At 40.5% G+C, this 17,179-nt stretch overlaps 3 protein-coding genes across 5 annotated transcripts; 1 reads left to right on the forward strand and 2 right to left on the reverse strand.

The window, feature by feature from the left end:
• Positions 1 to 4,668: 4,668 nt before the first annotated feature.
• timm23a (translocase of inner mitochondrial membrane 23 homolog a (yeast)) lies at positions 4,669 to 7,389 on the forward strand. The gene is made up of 7 exons (XM_027010395.3): positions 4,669 to 5,051; positions 5,216 to 5,274; positions 5,410 to 5,503; positions 5,590 to 5,674; positions 5,811 to 5,869; positions 6,003 to 6,113; positions 6,276 to 7,389. The coding sequence occupies exons 1-7, from the start codon at positions 4,946 to 4,948 to the stop codon at positions 6,386 to 6,388; spliced, it is 627 nt and encodes a 208-aa protein (XP_026866196.2). The 5' UTR covers positions 4,669 to 4,945; the 3' UTR covers positions 6,389 to 7,389.
• A 666-nt stretch (positions 7,390 to 8,055) lies between these two features.
• zgc:112285 (elastase-1) lies at positions 8,056 to 10,730 on the reverse strand. Its single transcript, XM_027010396.3, has 6 exons — positions 10,085 to 10,730; positions 9,768 to 9,877; positions 9,580 to 9,674; positions 9,008 to 9,288; positions 8,605 to 8,768; positions 8,056 to 8,250 (listed from the first exon to the last, which is right to left on the reverse strand). The coding sequence occupies exons 1-6, from the start codon at positions 10,242 to 10,244 to the stop codon at positions 8,071 to 8,073; spliced, it is 990 nt and encodes a 329-aa protein (XP_026866197.3). The 5' UTR covers positions 10,245 to 10,730; the 3' UTR covers positions 8,056 to 8,070.
• Positions 10,731 to 11,402: 672 nt separating this feature from the next.
• LOC113577639 (uncharacterized) lies at positions 11,403 to 17,001 on the reverse strand. Of its 3 annotated transcripts, none has more exons than XM_081698317.1 (3): positions 16,784 to 17,001; positions 16,518 to 16,616; positions 11,403 to 14,942 (listed from the first exon to the last, which is right to left on the reverse strand). In XM_081698317.1, the coding sequence occupies exon 3, from the start codon at positions 14,858 to 14,860 to the stop codon at positions 13,517 to 13,519; it is 1,344 nt and encodes a 447-aa protein (XP_081554443.1). In that variant the 5' UTR covers positions 14,861 to 14,942; positions 16,518 to 16,616; positions 16,784 to 17,001; the 3' UTR covers positions 11,403 to 13,516. The 3 variants fall into 3 exon arrangements, with proteins under 3 accessions (XP_081554443.1, XP_026866203.2, XP_026866204.2); XM_027010402.3 differs by having other exon boundaries at positions 16,518 to 16,621; XM_027010403.3 differs by lacking the exon at positions 16,518 to 16,616.
• Positions 17,002 to 17,179: the final 178 nt, after the last annotated feature.

Consider the following 17,179-nt stretch of genomic DNA (forward strand, 5'->3'; position numbering starts at 1 on the left):
TTATTACTATTTTGAGTTATGAAACAATATAATTTAATACCCAGCATATGTTTCAACCATTGCGGCAGTGCCCATTTACTGTCAAATGCAATTTGCTGGGGCAATTAGTTTGTTTTCTGTTTCAATGTTGCTTGATTTCTGTGCCTTTTCATATAAAGTGTGAGCTAATAACTATTTTAGTTTTTATAATCTGATTAATCTTTTCTTGCCTCTTTTACTAACATTTAAGTATATATTTAGGATAACCCCTTCAATAATTTTTGTCTGCTTTGAATCTTTTCAAAACGAATTGTTTGAAATTAAGCAAAAGTGTGTTTGACTGACATTTTAAAGAATGCTGGACTAAATTCTGTACTGAAAAAGCAATAGCAGAATATTAAAATAATAGTTTTAAAAGAAACTAACTTTGTTGCTCTTTCTCTTGTGCTTTTATGTGCCAATACACTTGCATACTAATCTTACCCAGGGCTACAGCAGACATGGACTGAGATAGTAGTTGGTTCCAAAGCCTCTTTTGTAATATCCAACTAGTGTACTGTCAGTCATTATAACATGCAGTATATCTTGTGATCCACTGTACAATGTGAAAAGTGAAAGAATTTATTAATGAGAAAAATACTATGCTTGACCTTTTTATAAAAGTTCCCACCCACACTGCAGTTTTGCCCTCCTCTCCTCTCTTCACTATCCGGCCACTGTGTGTGCTTATTTTCACTCATTGCCATGTGTTAAGTAGTTCTAGAAAGCCAAATGAGTTATAGACTTAAGGAATATCCAATGCTTGCGTCGATCAGAGTCCCGTCGGACCTCTGGGAAACGTGAATAGAACCGTTTTCAGATTTTTGAATAGCTGTTGGGGAGAGGGAATGTAAATGTTTCTTCACAAGTTCAGACGCATGTGTGAAACATAAGACTGGCAATTTTGATCATGGAAATCTCATACCACACCCAAAGACAAGGTTTTCCATGTCAGCTCAGAGTATCTTGCACAGTGACATCAGTTAGAAATCAAAGCCTTATTTCTTATTTCCTATACTGAAGACTCATTAAAATAGAGAAACCAGCCTCCTGTCTTTAGTTCCTATCTCTCTCTCAGCAAAGCCACCTTTTTAAAATCTCAATCTTCTTGTTCGTCTCAAAGAAAATGCAAGATGCCTTATAAAGGTTTCTCATAACTTTTTATGCTTTCTGTGTTTGTGCTATCTTGTTTTTGTGAGCTGAAGTTAATGTAGGTTATTTTGACCTACGCACCACAATACTTTACCAAAAGGGCTTGATTATGCCATGTCTGAACCTTAAGTGAGTAGCACATGCAGGCAACAAAGGATTGTGTCCTTTGGCATGTTAGTGGGTGGGAATGCATCAAAAGGTAAAAAGAAGGGCATAAGATAAAATGTATGCTATATATTTACAGACATTGATCATCAGAAAACAGCTTGACTAAAAAGCAAGTGTGATTAATTTGCCCCTGCAGAAACAAAACTGTTAACTAAACACTACGCTGTGTGGCAAATTAATCCTGTATACTCCAAATTGCTAGCTGCCATGTAAGGAAATCACGCCCTCTTTCGTCTTTTCTTCTTCCCTTTCTCCTCTCTGTAACCTACAATTAAAAGCTCAGTTTGCTCTGCCCTTGTTCAGTCTCTATCCTACGCCTCCTCCTACTCCTTAACTCTATAGCTGTTAGAGACCCTTCAACTCACCCTGCCAAAGCCACATGGACCCACACACCCAAACTAATGATGCATTATACAGCAGGGGAGTACAATGACTGGATAATGGGCCTAGCTGAAGGTTTAGGTGGACAGATGAACTGGGACTGCTCTCTATATAAAGAGCCCTGTGAAAACGTGTTGACACACCCTTCGCCATCGATGGCTGCAGCAGCCTCTATGACCTTCATATCCATAAGCTCAAGTGCTTCTGTCCCAACACTCTATATAAAAATAGAAGCTTCCCTCATCCTCTCCTTCCTCTTCCTTCCTTCCTTCCTTCCTTCCTCTCCTGTCTAGTGATTGGAGATGGCAGACTGACTACAAATGTTATCTCTGTTGTCCAAGTGCTGGCCTCTATGTTTGACCTTTATTTGGTTTACTTGTAGTTTGTATCAAGGCATATTGATGGAAGTAAGCAATAACACTGGCTTTATATAGCAAGCATGCACATAATGAAGCTCTTTGTGTTTAAGTGGTCTGTTGTTTTGCTATCAAGGGAATAGGAGGAATAACTTGTGTGGTTTAATTCTATATGAAAGCTCTGGCTGAACAAACTGCCCATGATTTCAAACAATGAGCACAAAGAAGACATCGTCTAGCAGGAAGAAGTGGAGTGGGTGGTGATGGTCTTCCCGGGGGCTCCCATGGAGCGGAGGACACTTCGAGGAACACTTCCCCTCTACTGTGTGAGACAGCTTTTTACTTACACACACACACACACACACACACACATCAAAGTTTATGTAAGAGAGGAAACCATCACTTTTGAGTCACATTGTTTAATTGTTGTGCTATCAAGATCTGAGAAGTATGAATGAATGGCGCAATGTTTGCTTAATGCACACTCATAAAGGATAGCGCAAAAACATTGTTGAAGAGAATAACAGATGAGAAGAGGCCAGTGAAGTCAGGCACCAACACAACTTGAATGCAACTAGATAAGAGCGAGAGAAAAGACAAGCACTATGTGTTCCTTGCTTCATTCACATACACGTACCATAAAACTGGGAGCTGTTTGGAACAGCAGGATGCCACATAGAATGTCCCATTCCCCTCTGTCTGCTCCTCCTCTCCTCTTCCTCTACTGCTCTGTTCACTCCCTGCCCTTCCTGCCCACTCTCGGGGGGATGAGGTCCATGTTCTGGCTCCAGTCTGGCCCCCCACTCTGGCTCCTCATGCCTGGACACTGCCCAAGCTAGCAATAACAGCATTGGTTAATAGTGGAGAGAGAATGAGATAAGTGTAAATGGGACTGGGGACAATGTCTAACTCATTTTTATTTTTTAAAAAAAAAAAAAGTAAAGGATTATGTAAATCAGCATTAGATGTTTCATGTTAACAATATTAACATGAATACAGGTGAATAAATATTTGAACCATTATCGTTCATTTTCTGTGTATGCTCTGCCACTGTTTTACTGCAGAATTATGAAAATCACAGTTCACCGTTCAATTTTTCAACTTGTACGGTCAATCCATAAACCCAATTACGTATATCTTTTCAAATCTCTCACACAAGTTAATACAGTCTAGTGCAGTGTGTCACTGCAATTCAGAAAGCTTGAAAATGTATGATGGGTTTTAAAGCCTTATCTATATTTCAGAGAAGCTTTGTAAAAAAGTCCCTTGTGCTTCCCTCTCATCTTGTCCAAACCAGTTTAAATAACAGAGGCACTACACAGCTTTCATATCTCCATGGTAACAGTCCTGTTGGGGTAGTATTGGGGTGTTTATGCGTGCATGCCACTCTGTACATATTGTTGTTATGTTGTTGAGTACTGGCATGAAAAGGGGGCGTTTAGCAAAACGGTAATAAAATATGAGCAAGACACTGGAGATAAGACATTCTGAGAGATTCATTCATTATGACATCACACCGATTTCCCACTGCGGCCATTTTCCACAGCGAGCCCTCAGTCTCCATTCCACTGCTTTGGTGTCTCTTTAGCACTGTGGGCTTCCTATGGGAGGCCATCCACTGGTTGTGAATGGCCTTTTTGTTGGGGAACAGTGAGCCGTTCTGCTCCCACAGAAAGCCCTGGATAATTTAGTGTGGATGCCAGGAAGTCTGAGCTCACAGAATCACAACAATAGAAAACGTTATTGCTCCACCTCAAGGGGTGGAATAGAAAGAAAAAAGAAATCGCGGTGGGGGTAAGAGGGCTGTGGGTTGGGGGAACAACCGCAGGTTGCGACTGAGTTCGTGCAGACCTTCATTTCATAATACTGCTAAGGTTGATCGGATGGAGATGGTAAACTACAACGGACTTCCAGCCTAAGTTCATACAAACCACGTGTCTTAAAAAAACTGCACTAATGCATAAGATAATTCCAATGCATATGGTTATCGCGTTTCATTAAGTCCGTCAGGGACTACTTGTAAAAATGCAAATTCATGGGACCGTCACGAGATATCCATATTAGCTCTTCACTGCCATCTAGCGTATGGCGATGCCACATATAAATTCTAAAGATTATTGGACACTGTTGGGTGTATATTTTCTCGTTTCAGCGAAACTGGTATAATATGACTTTTCGGGGTTTCTTATTACCTGCCTTTTTTTCTGAAAATAAAAGGTTTATATAAACTGAATACACGTCTGTTTTACACAAAATAAATGACTCGCGATAAGCCATCTGTTAGTTAGTCATGTCGTAGCCACACGACGTCCTGGGCGGCGCAGAGGTGTGTGACAGTAGCCATCGCAATCCAATGACATCCTGGTCGTCGTGAAAGTCGTAAAAGTCACGGAAATTAAATAATAAATGTAATAACAATTAAATCACATGAATAATTATTTTTAAAGGCCTATACAAGCCGTAGCTTGAAACTGACTAAAGATTAAAACCAACTCTGATTGAACGTTTTGGTCTCAAGTGTCTAGCTACCTAACCACTGCGAGTTTAAATAAATTTACGGCAGTATGACGTAAGCAGTGTCCTTTGATTTTACGGCAACGGTGCATGGTCGAGGTCAGAGATGCTGTGTTACACATAACCGGTATTTGGTGAATGCTTCCAGTCAAAAATAGCTAACGTTATAGTATTACGGATTTGTCATATCGTATAAAAGTTATATTCAAGAAGGATTCTTTATTCTGTACTCCACCATAAGAAGTTCTAAGACATCTATTAAGATAAGTAAATACATTTAGCTGGCTCAACGCTCGTAAGTTAACCCAGTTAGCCTATAGTCTCTCCTGAGCAGGAGTCTCTCCTCATAAGGAATCATGGACAACAGCACATCGGATTCAAGTAGTTCTAAAGGCGGATTTGGGAGCCTGTTTGGTGCTGGAGCCCCTGAGTATTCAAACACTACCCTAGCCGGAGTACCACGTAAGTACTTTGGCGTTAGCCTCGTAGCCAACAAGCTAGCTAAGCTAGGTAACGTCAACTAAAAAGTTAAACCTCCACGTCACTAACTTTATTAATACATTTTTAATGCCTGGATTTATTTGTTTGTTTGTATCGTACTGTACGTTACTTTTCATTCTCCTTAGTGACAGGAATGAGCCCCCTCTCGCCATACCTCAGTGTTGATCCTCGCTACCTTGTGCAGGTCAGTACAAGAGCAAGAAAAGGAAAGTGCAACTTTGTCGATTCATTGTCTTTATCAAGGAATGTGATGTGTTCTCTACATCAAGTAAGTTACCAGTTACCTAGTCCATCATTTTCACTGTCTCATGTGTCTTAGGATACAGACGAATTCATACTGCCAACCGGGGCAAACAAAACCCGTGGACGCTTTGAGCTGGCCTTCTTTACCATTGGAGGATGCTGCATAACGGGTAAGGAGAGTCTCTGCATTTTTACTGAAACAGGTTCACTGTTAAGTGAAGGGCTTTCTGTCTTTGATGATGATGATGATTTTCAGGTGCTGCGTTTGGAACCCTGAATGGGCTCCGTATAGGCATGAAGGAGACCAGAGACATGGCCTGGTCAAAACCCAGAAACGTACAGTAAGTGTGTGTGTGTGTGTGTGTGTGTGAGTGAGTGAGGGAGAGACTTAATTGTAAAATATGATAATTATATTAATTTTGTAAGTGATTAGATCTAAAAGTAAATAAACCTTTAAATCTCTGCATTATCTTTCAGAATTTTAAATGTGGTTACACGACAGGGGGCCTCGTGGGCTAACAGACTAGGATCTGTTGGTAAGAAATCTACAGTAATGTATTTTAAGCAGTATACAAGTTGATTAGTTACTGGTTTAAAATCATGCATGCTCTGTTGATGTACATGGAAAGCAACAATAAAACAAATGTGTTGAAATCTCCTGTGCATCAGCTCTGCTGTACAGTGTGTTTGGAGTAGTTATTGAGAAAGCCAGAGGAGCAGAGGACGACATTAATACCATAGCTGCTGGAACATTAACAGGGATGATGTTTAAATCAGCAGGTGAGTCTAAGGCACCTTGACATTTGTAAATTTGATCCATCTGCATATACTGTGTGTGTGCATGTGCACACGAGTGCATGTTCCGTGTGTGCTTGCGTGTATGTGTAGGGTGTGTGTGGGTATATGTGTGGTGTTTCTTAATTATAAATATATTTTGTGCAGGTGGACTAAAAGGAATTGCCAGAGGAGGTCTTGTTGGATTAGCCATGTCTGGACTGTATGCCCTCTATAACAACTGGGATTACCTCAAAGGCACAACTGCTTCACGTTACTGAAGAGAAGTTACAGCACAAGACATTGACATTTTGACTCTGAACCAGTACTTAACTCTATTGTCTCGTTCCATTTTAGCGGAACAGCAGTTGATCGAGCACTTTGGCATTCCTGAATCACCACATCAACGTTTGGGCTTCCCTAAAAGTGTGTTAGGCTTATTATCAAAAATGCTGAACCATGCTGGTTTAACTGAGCTGACTAGTTCTACTTAGACAAAACTGAATTATTTAAATAGCTGTTTAAACATGTATACATCTCAGGCAGTGTTGGACATACACTGTTTTTTATGTGATGTTCCAATATGTAAGTATAATATTGGAGTTATTTCTGAGATTGAAGCTTTGTATTAAACCAGAAAGGTTTGTACAAAACCATCAGATAATTGGTGGGCATTCCAGTATCATACATGTGTAGGTGGATTCTCTATGTAACTGTTTTAGTAAGCATCATCCGACTAGCCTAAATTGGCCTCATTGACTCTATACTGCAATAAAACATTTTAAAATATTTCTCATAATGGTTTAGACAATTCTGTTAAACATTTAACATTCAGTTGCTTTTTTAAGACGCATACCATTGTCCAGCAATTGTTTATATCGTTTCACGATATTTCGCTCATAGCTGACTTTACATGTGTTGTGTATATTTAAATAGTACCGTTTATTATCCTCGGACGTTGAGGATCGGCTGGTGAGATAATGTGCTGGCACTGAAAGGAGTGAGCCGAGCCATGGCTCTCCAGAGATACGTTTGGATTCTGATATGACATTTAATAACCAGCACATGTCAACTTATATGTTTTTTTTTCTCCATCAATTTAATAGCAAAGTACAGAATGTATGTCTAAAGACTTGATGGTGGTTTTACTTTATGGATGGTTTGTGTTGGCTGTTACTTTTCCAAATAGTGAGTTCAGCTGTATTTTTCTTTAATCGCAATATTTTGTCTATTTTTTGTTGTGGGTTTTTTTGTGTGTATGTATGTTTGCAAAGTATGCCCCCATCCTCAGCACAGTTTTTCTTGGTCAGTTCCTAAGAAGAATGCTGTATGTTAAATGCAGTGCTGACATTAGCGTCTTGCTATGTACTGTGTGCAGATGAAAGGTGGTGCACATATCTGGTCCAAACTTGACAACATTAAGCAGAGCTACAAGCAAGCAGGCATAGCAAGTTTTTGGCAGACATCTTGCTTGGTGAGTTTTAGATTAGAAGCTGTCCTTTTAGCCCATTTCAAAGCCCTGTTGTGATATTTGTAACACTCCGTGCCTTTGAAATTTCTGCCTTTTAAGTGAGACTATGAAAGGGAAATGAGCTATGGAAGTCAAATCCCACAGACACAACAAAGTCTGTAGTTGGCTTTCTGAGCAAAATCCAAACTGAAATGAATAGAGAGAAATTTCAGGATTGATAGTACTGATGTATTTTAAAAGAACAGTGTTCAAACCAGTAAAGCGAAAGTTTGCTTTAAAGCTTTGGAAGCACTTAAGGGTTTGATGACTTCTATTTATTAACAAGCAGTGCAGTCTTGCGAGCATAGCTGTAACTCTCCTAGCGCAGATGTTTTATGGCAGTGCTTGATGTTCTCATTATTCAGTGGTGAGGCAGGTGAGTTGGTGTGTGAGACTAGACTCTCACTGTGCTTCCCTGAGAGCTAAATGTGCAGTTAATTGAAGATGGGCAGCTCAATGAAGGAAGAAGTCTCTGATGCGGGTGGCCTCAATCCAGGGAATGTAGTCAGCAGTGCGTGTAAAGACGCTGGGCTTGTTCTCCACGGTGCAGCCGATGGAGCCGAAGCTCACCACGCCATGTACCTCCCAGCGGTCCTGTCCCAGCTGGCACATGAGAGGGCCACCTGAATCTCCCTGGATCACAAAAGGCATACAAGTAAATATAATTAAATAGCATATGTTAATGTATGGCTATGTGGACGATTGGGATATGGCAAGTACTGGTTTAATACTTTGTGCAATCTGGTTTATGTATGAAATATTGTGTTTTACACCCTGTTATGTATGTTTACACGTGCATTTATGTGAGTTCATATAAAGCAATAATAATGTCGTCTCCTAAGTATTTACCATAAAAAGGTAGTTGGCAAGAAAAATGAATGAATAATTATAGTTAATTCGTGCCTTTCAACTGTGGTTTTGGTTGTAAGTTCAGATCATCTGGACAGTTACAATGTCTCCTTAACTGTACTCTGCCAAAGACTTTACCTGGCAGGCAGCTGGAGGGCCCCCTGTGTCTCTGAATCCAGCACAGATCATGGAGTCTCTCACACGCTCTCCCCAGAACTTTTTCTGCCGGCATGTTTTGTGGTCGATGATAGGCAGACGGGCTTGATTCAGTGCGTCGGCCAGAGACACGTTCGCTTTCCCACCTGAGATACATGTACCAGTAAATGAACGTCTCAGACACACACCTAAAAATCAGCGAAGCACCACCCCTTGATGTTTGTATGCTTGTGAAATGGGTGATCTTAAGTGTTCTCCATGACAGATCCTCTATGTAACAAAACTCAGAGAAGCTTTGCATTTTCACCCTTTTTTATACTGATGAGCATGCGTGACTGCTGGTGGTGAATTAGAGGTTTGGTCTTCAGGACCTTCAGCTCTGTACCTCGTATGTCACCCCATCCAGTCACCCAACAGTAATGGCCTGGTTTTAGGTTGGTCTGCTTCTGCGGCAGGCAGGCGTAGCGCACAAAGTTAGTGGGCATAATTTCTGTGCTTACTTTAACCAGAGCAATGTCGTAGTCCAGCTCGCTGTGCATCGGGTAACGGAAACGCTCGTGTCTGTAGATTCTCTTGACGGGGAAAATGTGCTCAGCCATGTCGGGCCTCTTCAGCTGGTGCTTTCCCAACACAAGGCGCCAGCTGCTCACATCCTCAGGTTTCCCTCTGCACCATGTGGGGCCGAGAGTAAGCAAGCGAATGTCAGACCAAATGCAATTCATGAATGAAAGAAAATTAAAATGTCAGGATTAAGATAATTTACTCCTGGTTTTACAAACTTATGTTCTATATTGATAATCCTATTTTAAAGGCCACAGATATTTGTAATTCAAAATTGTTTATGGTTAAAAAAAAAAGCTCTTATAGATTAACTTTTCAGCTATTATATGCTTTTGTGCTGGTCGTCAGTGATATTTTTATCCTATTACTCTATTGTCATTATTTATTGGGTCTTACTTCTGGAAGCAATGGGCTGCAGTGAGCACCCAGTTCTTATGGATCAAAGTTCCTCCACACACATGGACATAGTGCTTGCTGCCTCTGGGGCGAACCTGTAGTGTGTGACGAAATGAAGACATCTGACTTTGAGATCTGATGGTGTTTCAATGTTGTGTTCAATTTTATATCCCTAGAATGCCATTTACCTGCAGTGAGACCTGCCATGGCCAGGAGTGTGGTATGGCTTCAGTGCCTGATACAATGCGCTGCGCAGTATTGGGTTTAAAGTGCGCCAGGCCGCAGTCCCAGGGCCAGTCTGTGGATGGAACAAAGCATTCAGAAAGTGAGCAAAAGGCAATATGTACACATGGTGATGTATGTTTTAGGATTATTTAGGGGTTACATCCAATTCAATGTAAATTTGTAAATGGAGATGAAGTCGAACCTGTTAACAGCTCCAGATATGCAGTATAAAAATTTGGAATTAAAAAGAGACGTAGAAGAAAGTCCCCACGAATCTTACCCAGGTGAAGGACTTCGTGCTGCTGGAAGTGGTTGGGGACAAAGGCACGGGTGAAAGCCGTCTCACAATCCAGGCCCAGCAACAGCAGCAGTGGTAAAAAGAAGCTCCCTACTGCCATGATCCACAAGTTACCAGCGCCACAACCCACAATATCGTCCATTTATAGAGTGTATAGGGCTGGGGCCAGCCTTTGTCCCAGATACAGGCCTCTCTTCACCTGAGACAAAGAGCCTGCACAATGCCTCCTGGTTCTGGAGTTTTCTGCTGTGGCATATTTTCTTTCGAACAGACAGCCCCAGAGCAGTGCGAGAGTTCCATAAGCACTTTCAAACAAATATTTCATGCACAACAATTTAACCAGAATACACCACCCTTCCTCCAGCCAGTCACATCATGCCTCTAATCATCTGATGACACCTGACCTGACCACACAGAAAGTTACCAATCAACACCTGCCAACTCCTCTTAGATATCTAATGGAGTTTCTCTAAAATGCAGGCAAAAATATAATTATAAGATCATATGCTGTTATATACTGAGAATAAAATGATCTCAGCCTTAAACTAACTGAATGCTGTCTTGTCTGAATGATGGCCAATAACACAAATTGTTTTTTGTTATTTTTAAAACCATAATTTTTTTTCAGTTTTAATTATGTGCATAATATTTTGGACCAAATTATTTGATATTTCATACTCCAGTCAGAAAGTGCTGGATCTTCCAGACCTGTGAAATTGCCCTCAGTAAAGTATTCATCCCTGGTTCTAGGGCAGCCATGGTGCCATGCAACCCCTAAATGGATATGTGTATTACCAGCAGATGGCATGACAGGAAGAACAGAACAAAACATGCACGTCCTGCTTGACCAAAAAAATAACTGACTTATGTACTATAATAGATCAATATTAAGATTGTTGTTTTGACTTTTCTTTGGCAATATGTCTGATGCAACATTATAAAGTATGTATTGAACACCTTTGTGAACCCTGCTCTGGTGAAATGCCATTTTGCTCTTTCACTGGGAGTTTGAGCAATGGGGCATTCTCTGGTGTTGATGCTTTTCATCTGGGCTTCTTGTTCTGTGTGTGTGTGCCACTGAAAACATCAGTTATACATAAACACAATCATAGGCATAAAACAAGCACAGGATAACAGTGCCCATCTGTGTGTGTGTGTGTCTCTCTCTCTCTCTCTCTCTCTCTCTCTCTCTCTCTCTCTCTCTCTCTCTCTCTCTCTCTCTCTATATATATATATATATATATATATATACACACACACACACAGCAAATAAAAGAGACTCATAGTTTATCTAATAATTTATTGTTGTACATTGACACAAGCTATTGCAAATCTTCCCATTACACTAGCATATATAAAGAATTTATTAGAGATTTAAGATGAAAACCATTCTGCCTTATATGTATTACTTTATTATTATCAATTGACACTCTTCACAATGCTTTGGTCTAAAAAGGTATAAACTTGCTTTGGCGAAATAACAAACCTGTCCAAACATAATTAGAATATGAACTTAACTGGCACAATACACATTCAGTTATAGAAATACAGTAAGTCTCTTCAATTACATTTTAATTTATGTAGTCTACTATAAGTAGTGTATTTTAACTATCTACCTCATTTGTTGGAACTGTAGCTGATCCTATAGTTAATGCTTCCTTTGATAGTTTCCTTAGTTCTCAGTATTAACTTGGAAAATACATGGTATGTAAAATAAATTACTAGACAATTTTTTTAAATGCTTAAAATATGAAAATAGTATACCTAAACACTTAAACTTAATACTTATACTAATTACCTTAAAGGTTTGCCATTGCTATTTTGGGTATTTGGATGTAAGAAGTACTTTTTTAAAATGACAGAATACTAACAGGAAACAAAGGACTAGTACTGTATATTTTATGCTCAAGCTGGTCTCATTTGTATTTAGAGGGATGTTAGGGTAGTTTTATAATGTCACATATACATACTAGCACTTCACTTGGTAAATAAGATGAAACTGGACTGTACATTTAAACAATACAAGCACCCAAGATGTTACCATATGTTTTTATTCATATTCCAATTTGCATGGTAAATAGGCTTCCAAATGTTCTGTAAGAGAGTTAATCTGTACTGTACTATACTGTACGGTACTGTACTGTACTGTCAGATTTAATGTAACGGTGTTACCATTTTATTATATACAAAGAGCAATATTGTCTGAATCATATAGGCCTGTTTTGTAAACTGCAAAATATATATTGAAAGTTGTCAGTCACTTGTGAATAAACTATAATTCTTCCAGACTGTTTAACATCACTCCTGAAATTAGTGACGTAGGTTTCAACTTTTGGAAGGACGCTGCTCACACCACCCAGCATAACACATTAAATGAGTAGTGTGAGCAGGAACTACACGTCCTCCCCCCAAACTACGCCTATGCCTGAAATGTATCAATATGTGCAGAATTCCTGTTTTAAATGTAGTTTCCATGAAAATAATACTCCAATTTTAAAGATTATATAGTTAAACATCAGAAAATGTCACGTATTGCAACCTAATTAATTACATAAGAAATAAATAAGCATTTTTGCTTCTAGGTAGTTTTGCTTTAATGGCTTGTGCTCTTTCTATTGTTATACTTGCAACAATAGAGTTGTACTTGCAAAAATTGATTTAGTAATTCATTTTTTCCTTATGTATTTTCCAAATAAATGAATAGAACTTAGATCACTACAAAATGCAAATGTCTAATAAATATTATCAATATTATCACCAATTTACACAGTATGCAATGGACATAAAGTACTACTGATGTTCTTTTTCACAAAGACTGTGACCTTATGACAGGCCAGATGTGAAGCCTGTACAGAATTCAGTAAGCTGCAACATACAGGAAATATATGACAAAGATTCATACTTGATACACAGATATATAAATTATTATAGTGGTCATAATCTTGTCTGATCTGTTCAGAAGAAAAAAATTCAGGTAAATTTCAGATTGTTGTTTTGTTTGTAGAATTAACTCAGAATATATTTACACACTTCAAACTTTACATACATACAGGTTTGGCATGGACACAGTGTTCCTTTTTCATGTTTTTTCATGTGTTTGTTTCATGATTTCCTGTATTGCCTGAAATTGTACCTGAGTGAGGGTAGCTCATAATCAGGGGGTAACTCTCAGTTTTTTGCACTCAGTTTTTGGATTTCACCTAACTTTTATTAGGTCTTTTTTTCCAGGTTGGTGGAGCTAGACTGTAAACTCCAGCTTCTGCTTGGTTTTCTTTAGCAGACTTTTACATATCTTGCTCACTAAGCAGCTTCCACTGTTGTTTCCCTGGGGCAAAAAAGGGCATGGAGGTATAGAAGGCCATTTATGGCTATTGGAGGTTGAATCCAACTAAGCTTACAAATTCATTAGTCTCTTCAATCATCCACAGTGCTGGAGCGAGAGCAGCAGGCTGAACTGCGTAGTGATCGCACCATGCTTCCACTCTTCCCAAGTCTTCTACTCTGTTGTGTTGACATCCCATTGTTCTCTACAGACACTTTCTTGTGGGCAGCAGCGGCTGCTGTCTCTTTGATCTGCAGCTCCAGATGTCGCTGTATGGCCAGGCCAAGCTCCTCTGGATCCACAGCTGCTCCGTACACTTCCCATGTCATTCCTTCTGCATCCCACTCCACCTCCTTTACTGGGGTCCGGGTCCCCACGTCCTCTATCTCTAGACATGAATCTGAGCTAGGACCATTGGTCATATGGCTCTCAGGCAAGACGTTGGAAAGAAGAGAAACAAGAGAATCAGCAGAAATTGTTTGCACGCCAATTTCTTTGAAATCATGTTTAGATGTCATTGTGGAGACATCCCTTACTCTCTGGGAGCAAAACCTAGACTGGCTAGTATGGTCTATTCCAATGGTAAAGGAATTCTTCCCACCTAGTTCAGGTCTACAGCAGTGACCTGCAGCCCGACTGTTTAGTCTTGTCTCACTCACAGAAGACACCAGTGGTGGGAAACCAAGCAAGGCTGAATGGACTACTGACCTTTGGCCTACACAAGGACTTCCTGTGCAGGCTGGCAGTGATATCAAATGTCCAGGGCAGGGCACAACAGCACAAGTGCTTCTCAAAGATTCAGTGCTCAGTACATCACCAACACATGCAGACCTACATGTGTTGGCAGCTGATAAATGGTGGTTCTCACCTTTGAACGGACTCTGCATGCAAACCTCAGCATCCACTCTTTGCTGTGAAAGGCTGTGAGCACTTCTCAGGCATGGCCTGGTGCCCAGAGCTGGGGACATTACCCCATAGACCATCCTTGAACAGCTGCAAGCTTTCAGGTTCTCCCCAGTCACACCACCTTGGCAGTATATCTCCATCCCCTCCATCCTCAAGTCCCTGTGCATAGATGGAGAACATGGAGCACACCTTTCACCAGTGAAGGCCTGCTGTTGTCCCAGAAGCGTGTCTTGCGTTGGTGTCCTTCTGGCAGGCTCTGTGATGCTGCAGGGCCGTGTGATTCTTCCATGCCAGATTACTGTCTCTGGAGCGCTGTCACCACTGCATACACTTGCATGTTCAAGCTCTAAAGAGACACCAGTGACTGGTTCTCCCATGCTTGCGGGTCTCTGAGCACACCCTGCACTGCTGATGCTCTTCCGGATATGTTGCTGGCACCAGCCCGGCTCCATCTGCTGGGGGGTACCACTGGCCATGTCTGTGAAGCTCTTCGATAAGGAGATAACGGGATGCTCGTGGTCATCCTCCATCTCTACTCCAGCAGAACCAAGATGGTTGCTTGAGGGGTAGATTTCAGATTCAATATGCTTTTGTGCTGCTATATTGAAAGATCTATTGAAAATAGAAAGATATCTTGTAATGGCAGCTGAAAAATCGGAATAACTTCTCTAATAGTAAACAATTACATAGTTCTCTTTTATTTTAATAATTAGAAAAGCCACCAACAATGAATGGATATTTGATTTGGAGATTCCATTACTAGAATTTAATACACTTTCACTATATTTATCTGGACTCAGTCTTCTCAAACTACAGTCTATATAGTCTATATAGTCCCCTCAATTACCTTTGAACTATAGTGGATCTCGTCCTCTCAATTACCTTTAAACTACAGTTTATATAGTCCTCTCAATTACCTTTAATCTATAGTCTATATAGTTCCCTCAATTACCTTTAAACTACAGTCTATATAGAGAAATGCATATGAGACATTCTGATTATCTACTGTATGATTACTAAAGTTATATTAACTTTCATACCTTCAGGCATACCAGTCAAAATAAAAAGAATTTATTGAGGGCTGCTGAAGTATATATGCACTTACAGATTAATCAGATTAGACTACAACCAGGCTGAGCCTTATGATTACTAGCTATAGGATGCCATTTGTGAACTTCACCTAATGGAATATTTAGCCCCACTAACAGGTAGCCACTCTCTCTAGGCAGAGACATCGGGTCAGTGGGCAGAGTAGGACTTAACACTAACGGGTGAGAAATAAAAGAATTCAAGAGGTTGCAAACTCCAAACCTTGCTTTCTTGAATATTGTAATCAATATAAAGATATAAGGCTGTAGATATCTGTATCTTTATATCTGCAGATATAAAGCATTATAGCTAAAGGCAAAAAAAAACCCCACACTATTTCCAGAAGATTCAAACATCAGTTGGTGAGTATATTCCTAGACTAACTGCTTATATTACAGTTCAATCACTTGAGCAGACTGTGCAGATGATTTTTGGGACCCCTGCTGGTAAATTTCTACTGTTAGCATGCACAGATGCGCGCACACACACACACACACACACACACACACACACACACACACACACACACTCTTACTGACTTCCAACCAGAATACATTTTTGTTCTGAGCTACGCTTGTTAGCTATGGATTCATATGCTAATACACATACTATTGCTATTCAAAATGCTGCAGCACACAAAAGATATTTTTTATTTTAAGATGAAAAAAATCATTACAATAAGTCAAAGGGCCACATGGGAACCACATAAATTTTATCATTAGTGCATTCTTTCAGCCTGTATATTAAGTTGTTGTTGTTGTTTTTTTAAATAATCCCTTATTCTCATTAGTATTCTCATTAAAAATGGAATTCAGTGTGTCTGAAATGGCAGTAGTAGACATGGAGGGAAAATATGAAACTTTTCTTCCAGCTGTATCTAAAAATAGCAAGCTGGGTGTGACCCAGTGATATCAACTCCATATCATCTTACCTTCTACCTGCACCAACACCCACGCCCACTGTCTGACCCCCGTGAGCGCACGAATGCATGCACTTACCCTAGACACAGGATTAGCACCCACCACAACATACATACAGACCTAATCTTGTGTCTAATCACACAAATAACAGAAAGGAAGAAAGGCATTCTCAGCTTACCCTGTGCTCCCACACTCCTTACTGCACAAGAGTCTCTGGGCTTCTGATTCTCTCTCATTCTCTCCCGGGCATACCCTTCTTACTTCCCTGTATTCACAGCTATCCTCCAGTGTTCATGTTTCCAGTACACAGAGAAACCCTTGCATTAAAGGACAGCAGCTGTGTTCTTCCACAGGTAAGTCAACAACCAACCTCCGTCCTCATGCACACACGTACACAAACACATGCACATGTACACACGTACGCACATACACGCATATACATACCTCCCACTTTTCCTTCGATCCAGCTGCTCAGATCACTCCCATCTCAGTCCTCCCACCACCTCTCTCCCTCTTCTTCCTGTGCTTGCTCCTGGAGAGGTGCACAGAAACAGAGCGAGGCTTGTGTCGGATTATCAGGTCCTGTCATCTGATAACTAACCGGAGGCTCTGTCTTGCAGAGACAAATCCCCGGGGGAGGGCGGTGTTCGGAGGGGGTTGGGTGGCAGCAGGAGGAGGCAGTGAGTACCGTATGCTCAGGGCATGGTAAGCAGAGTGGAGGAGCGAGAGGAGTACTGTAGATTGGTCAAAAAATAGACAGACCCCCCCCCCCTGCCTTGACTTGACCTCAACCAGTCTCCTGCTTCCTCTCATTCATTTTAGCTTTTTATCTTTCACTGC

The sequence above is a fragment of the Electrophorus electricus genome, chromosome 15 (genome assembly GCF_041902795.1).
Source record: "Electrophorus electricus isolate QZ-2024a chromosome 15, ASM4190279v1, whole genome shotgun sequence".
In the NCBI taxonomy this organism is placed as follows: Eukaryota; Metazoa; Chordata; class Actinopteri; order Gymnotiformes; family Gymnotidae; genus Electrophorus; species Electrophorus electricus.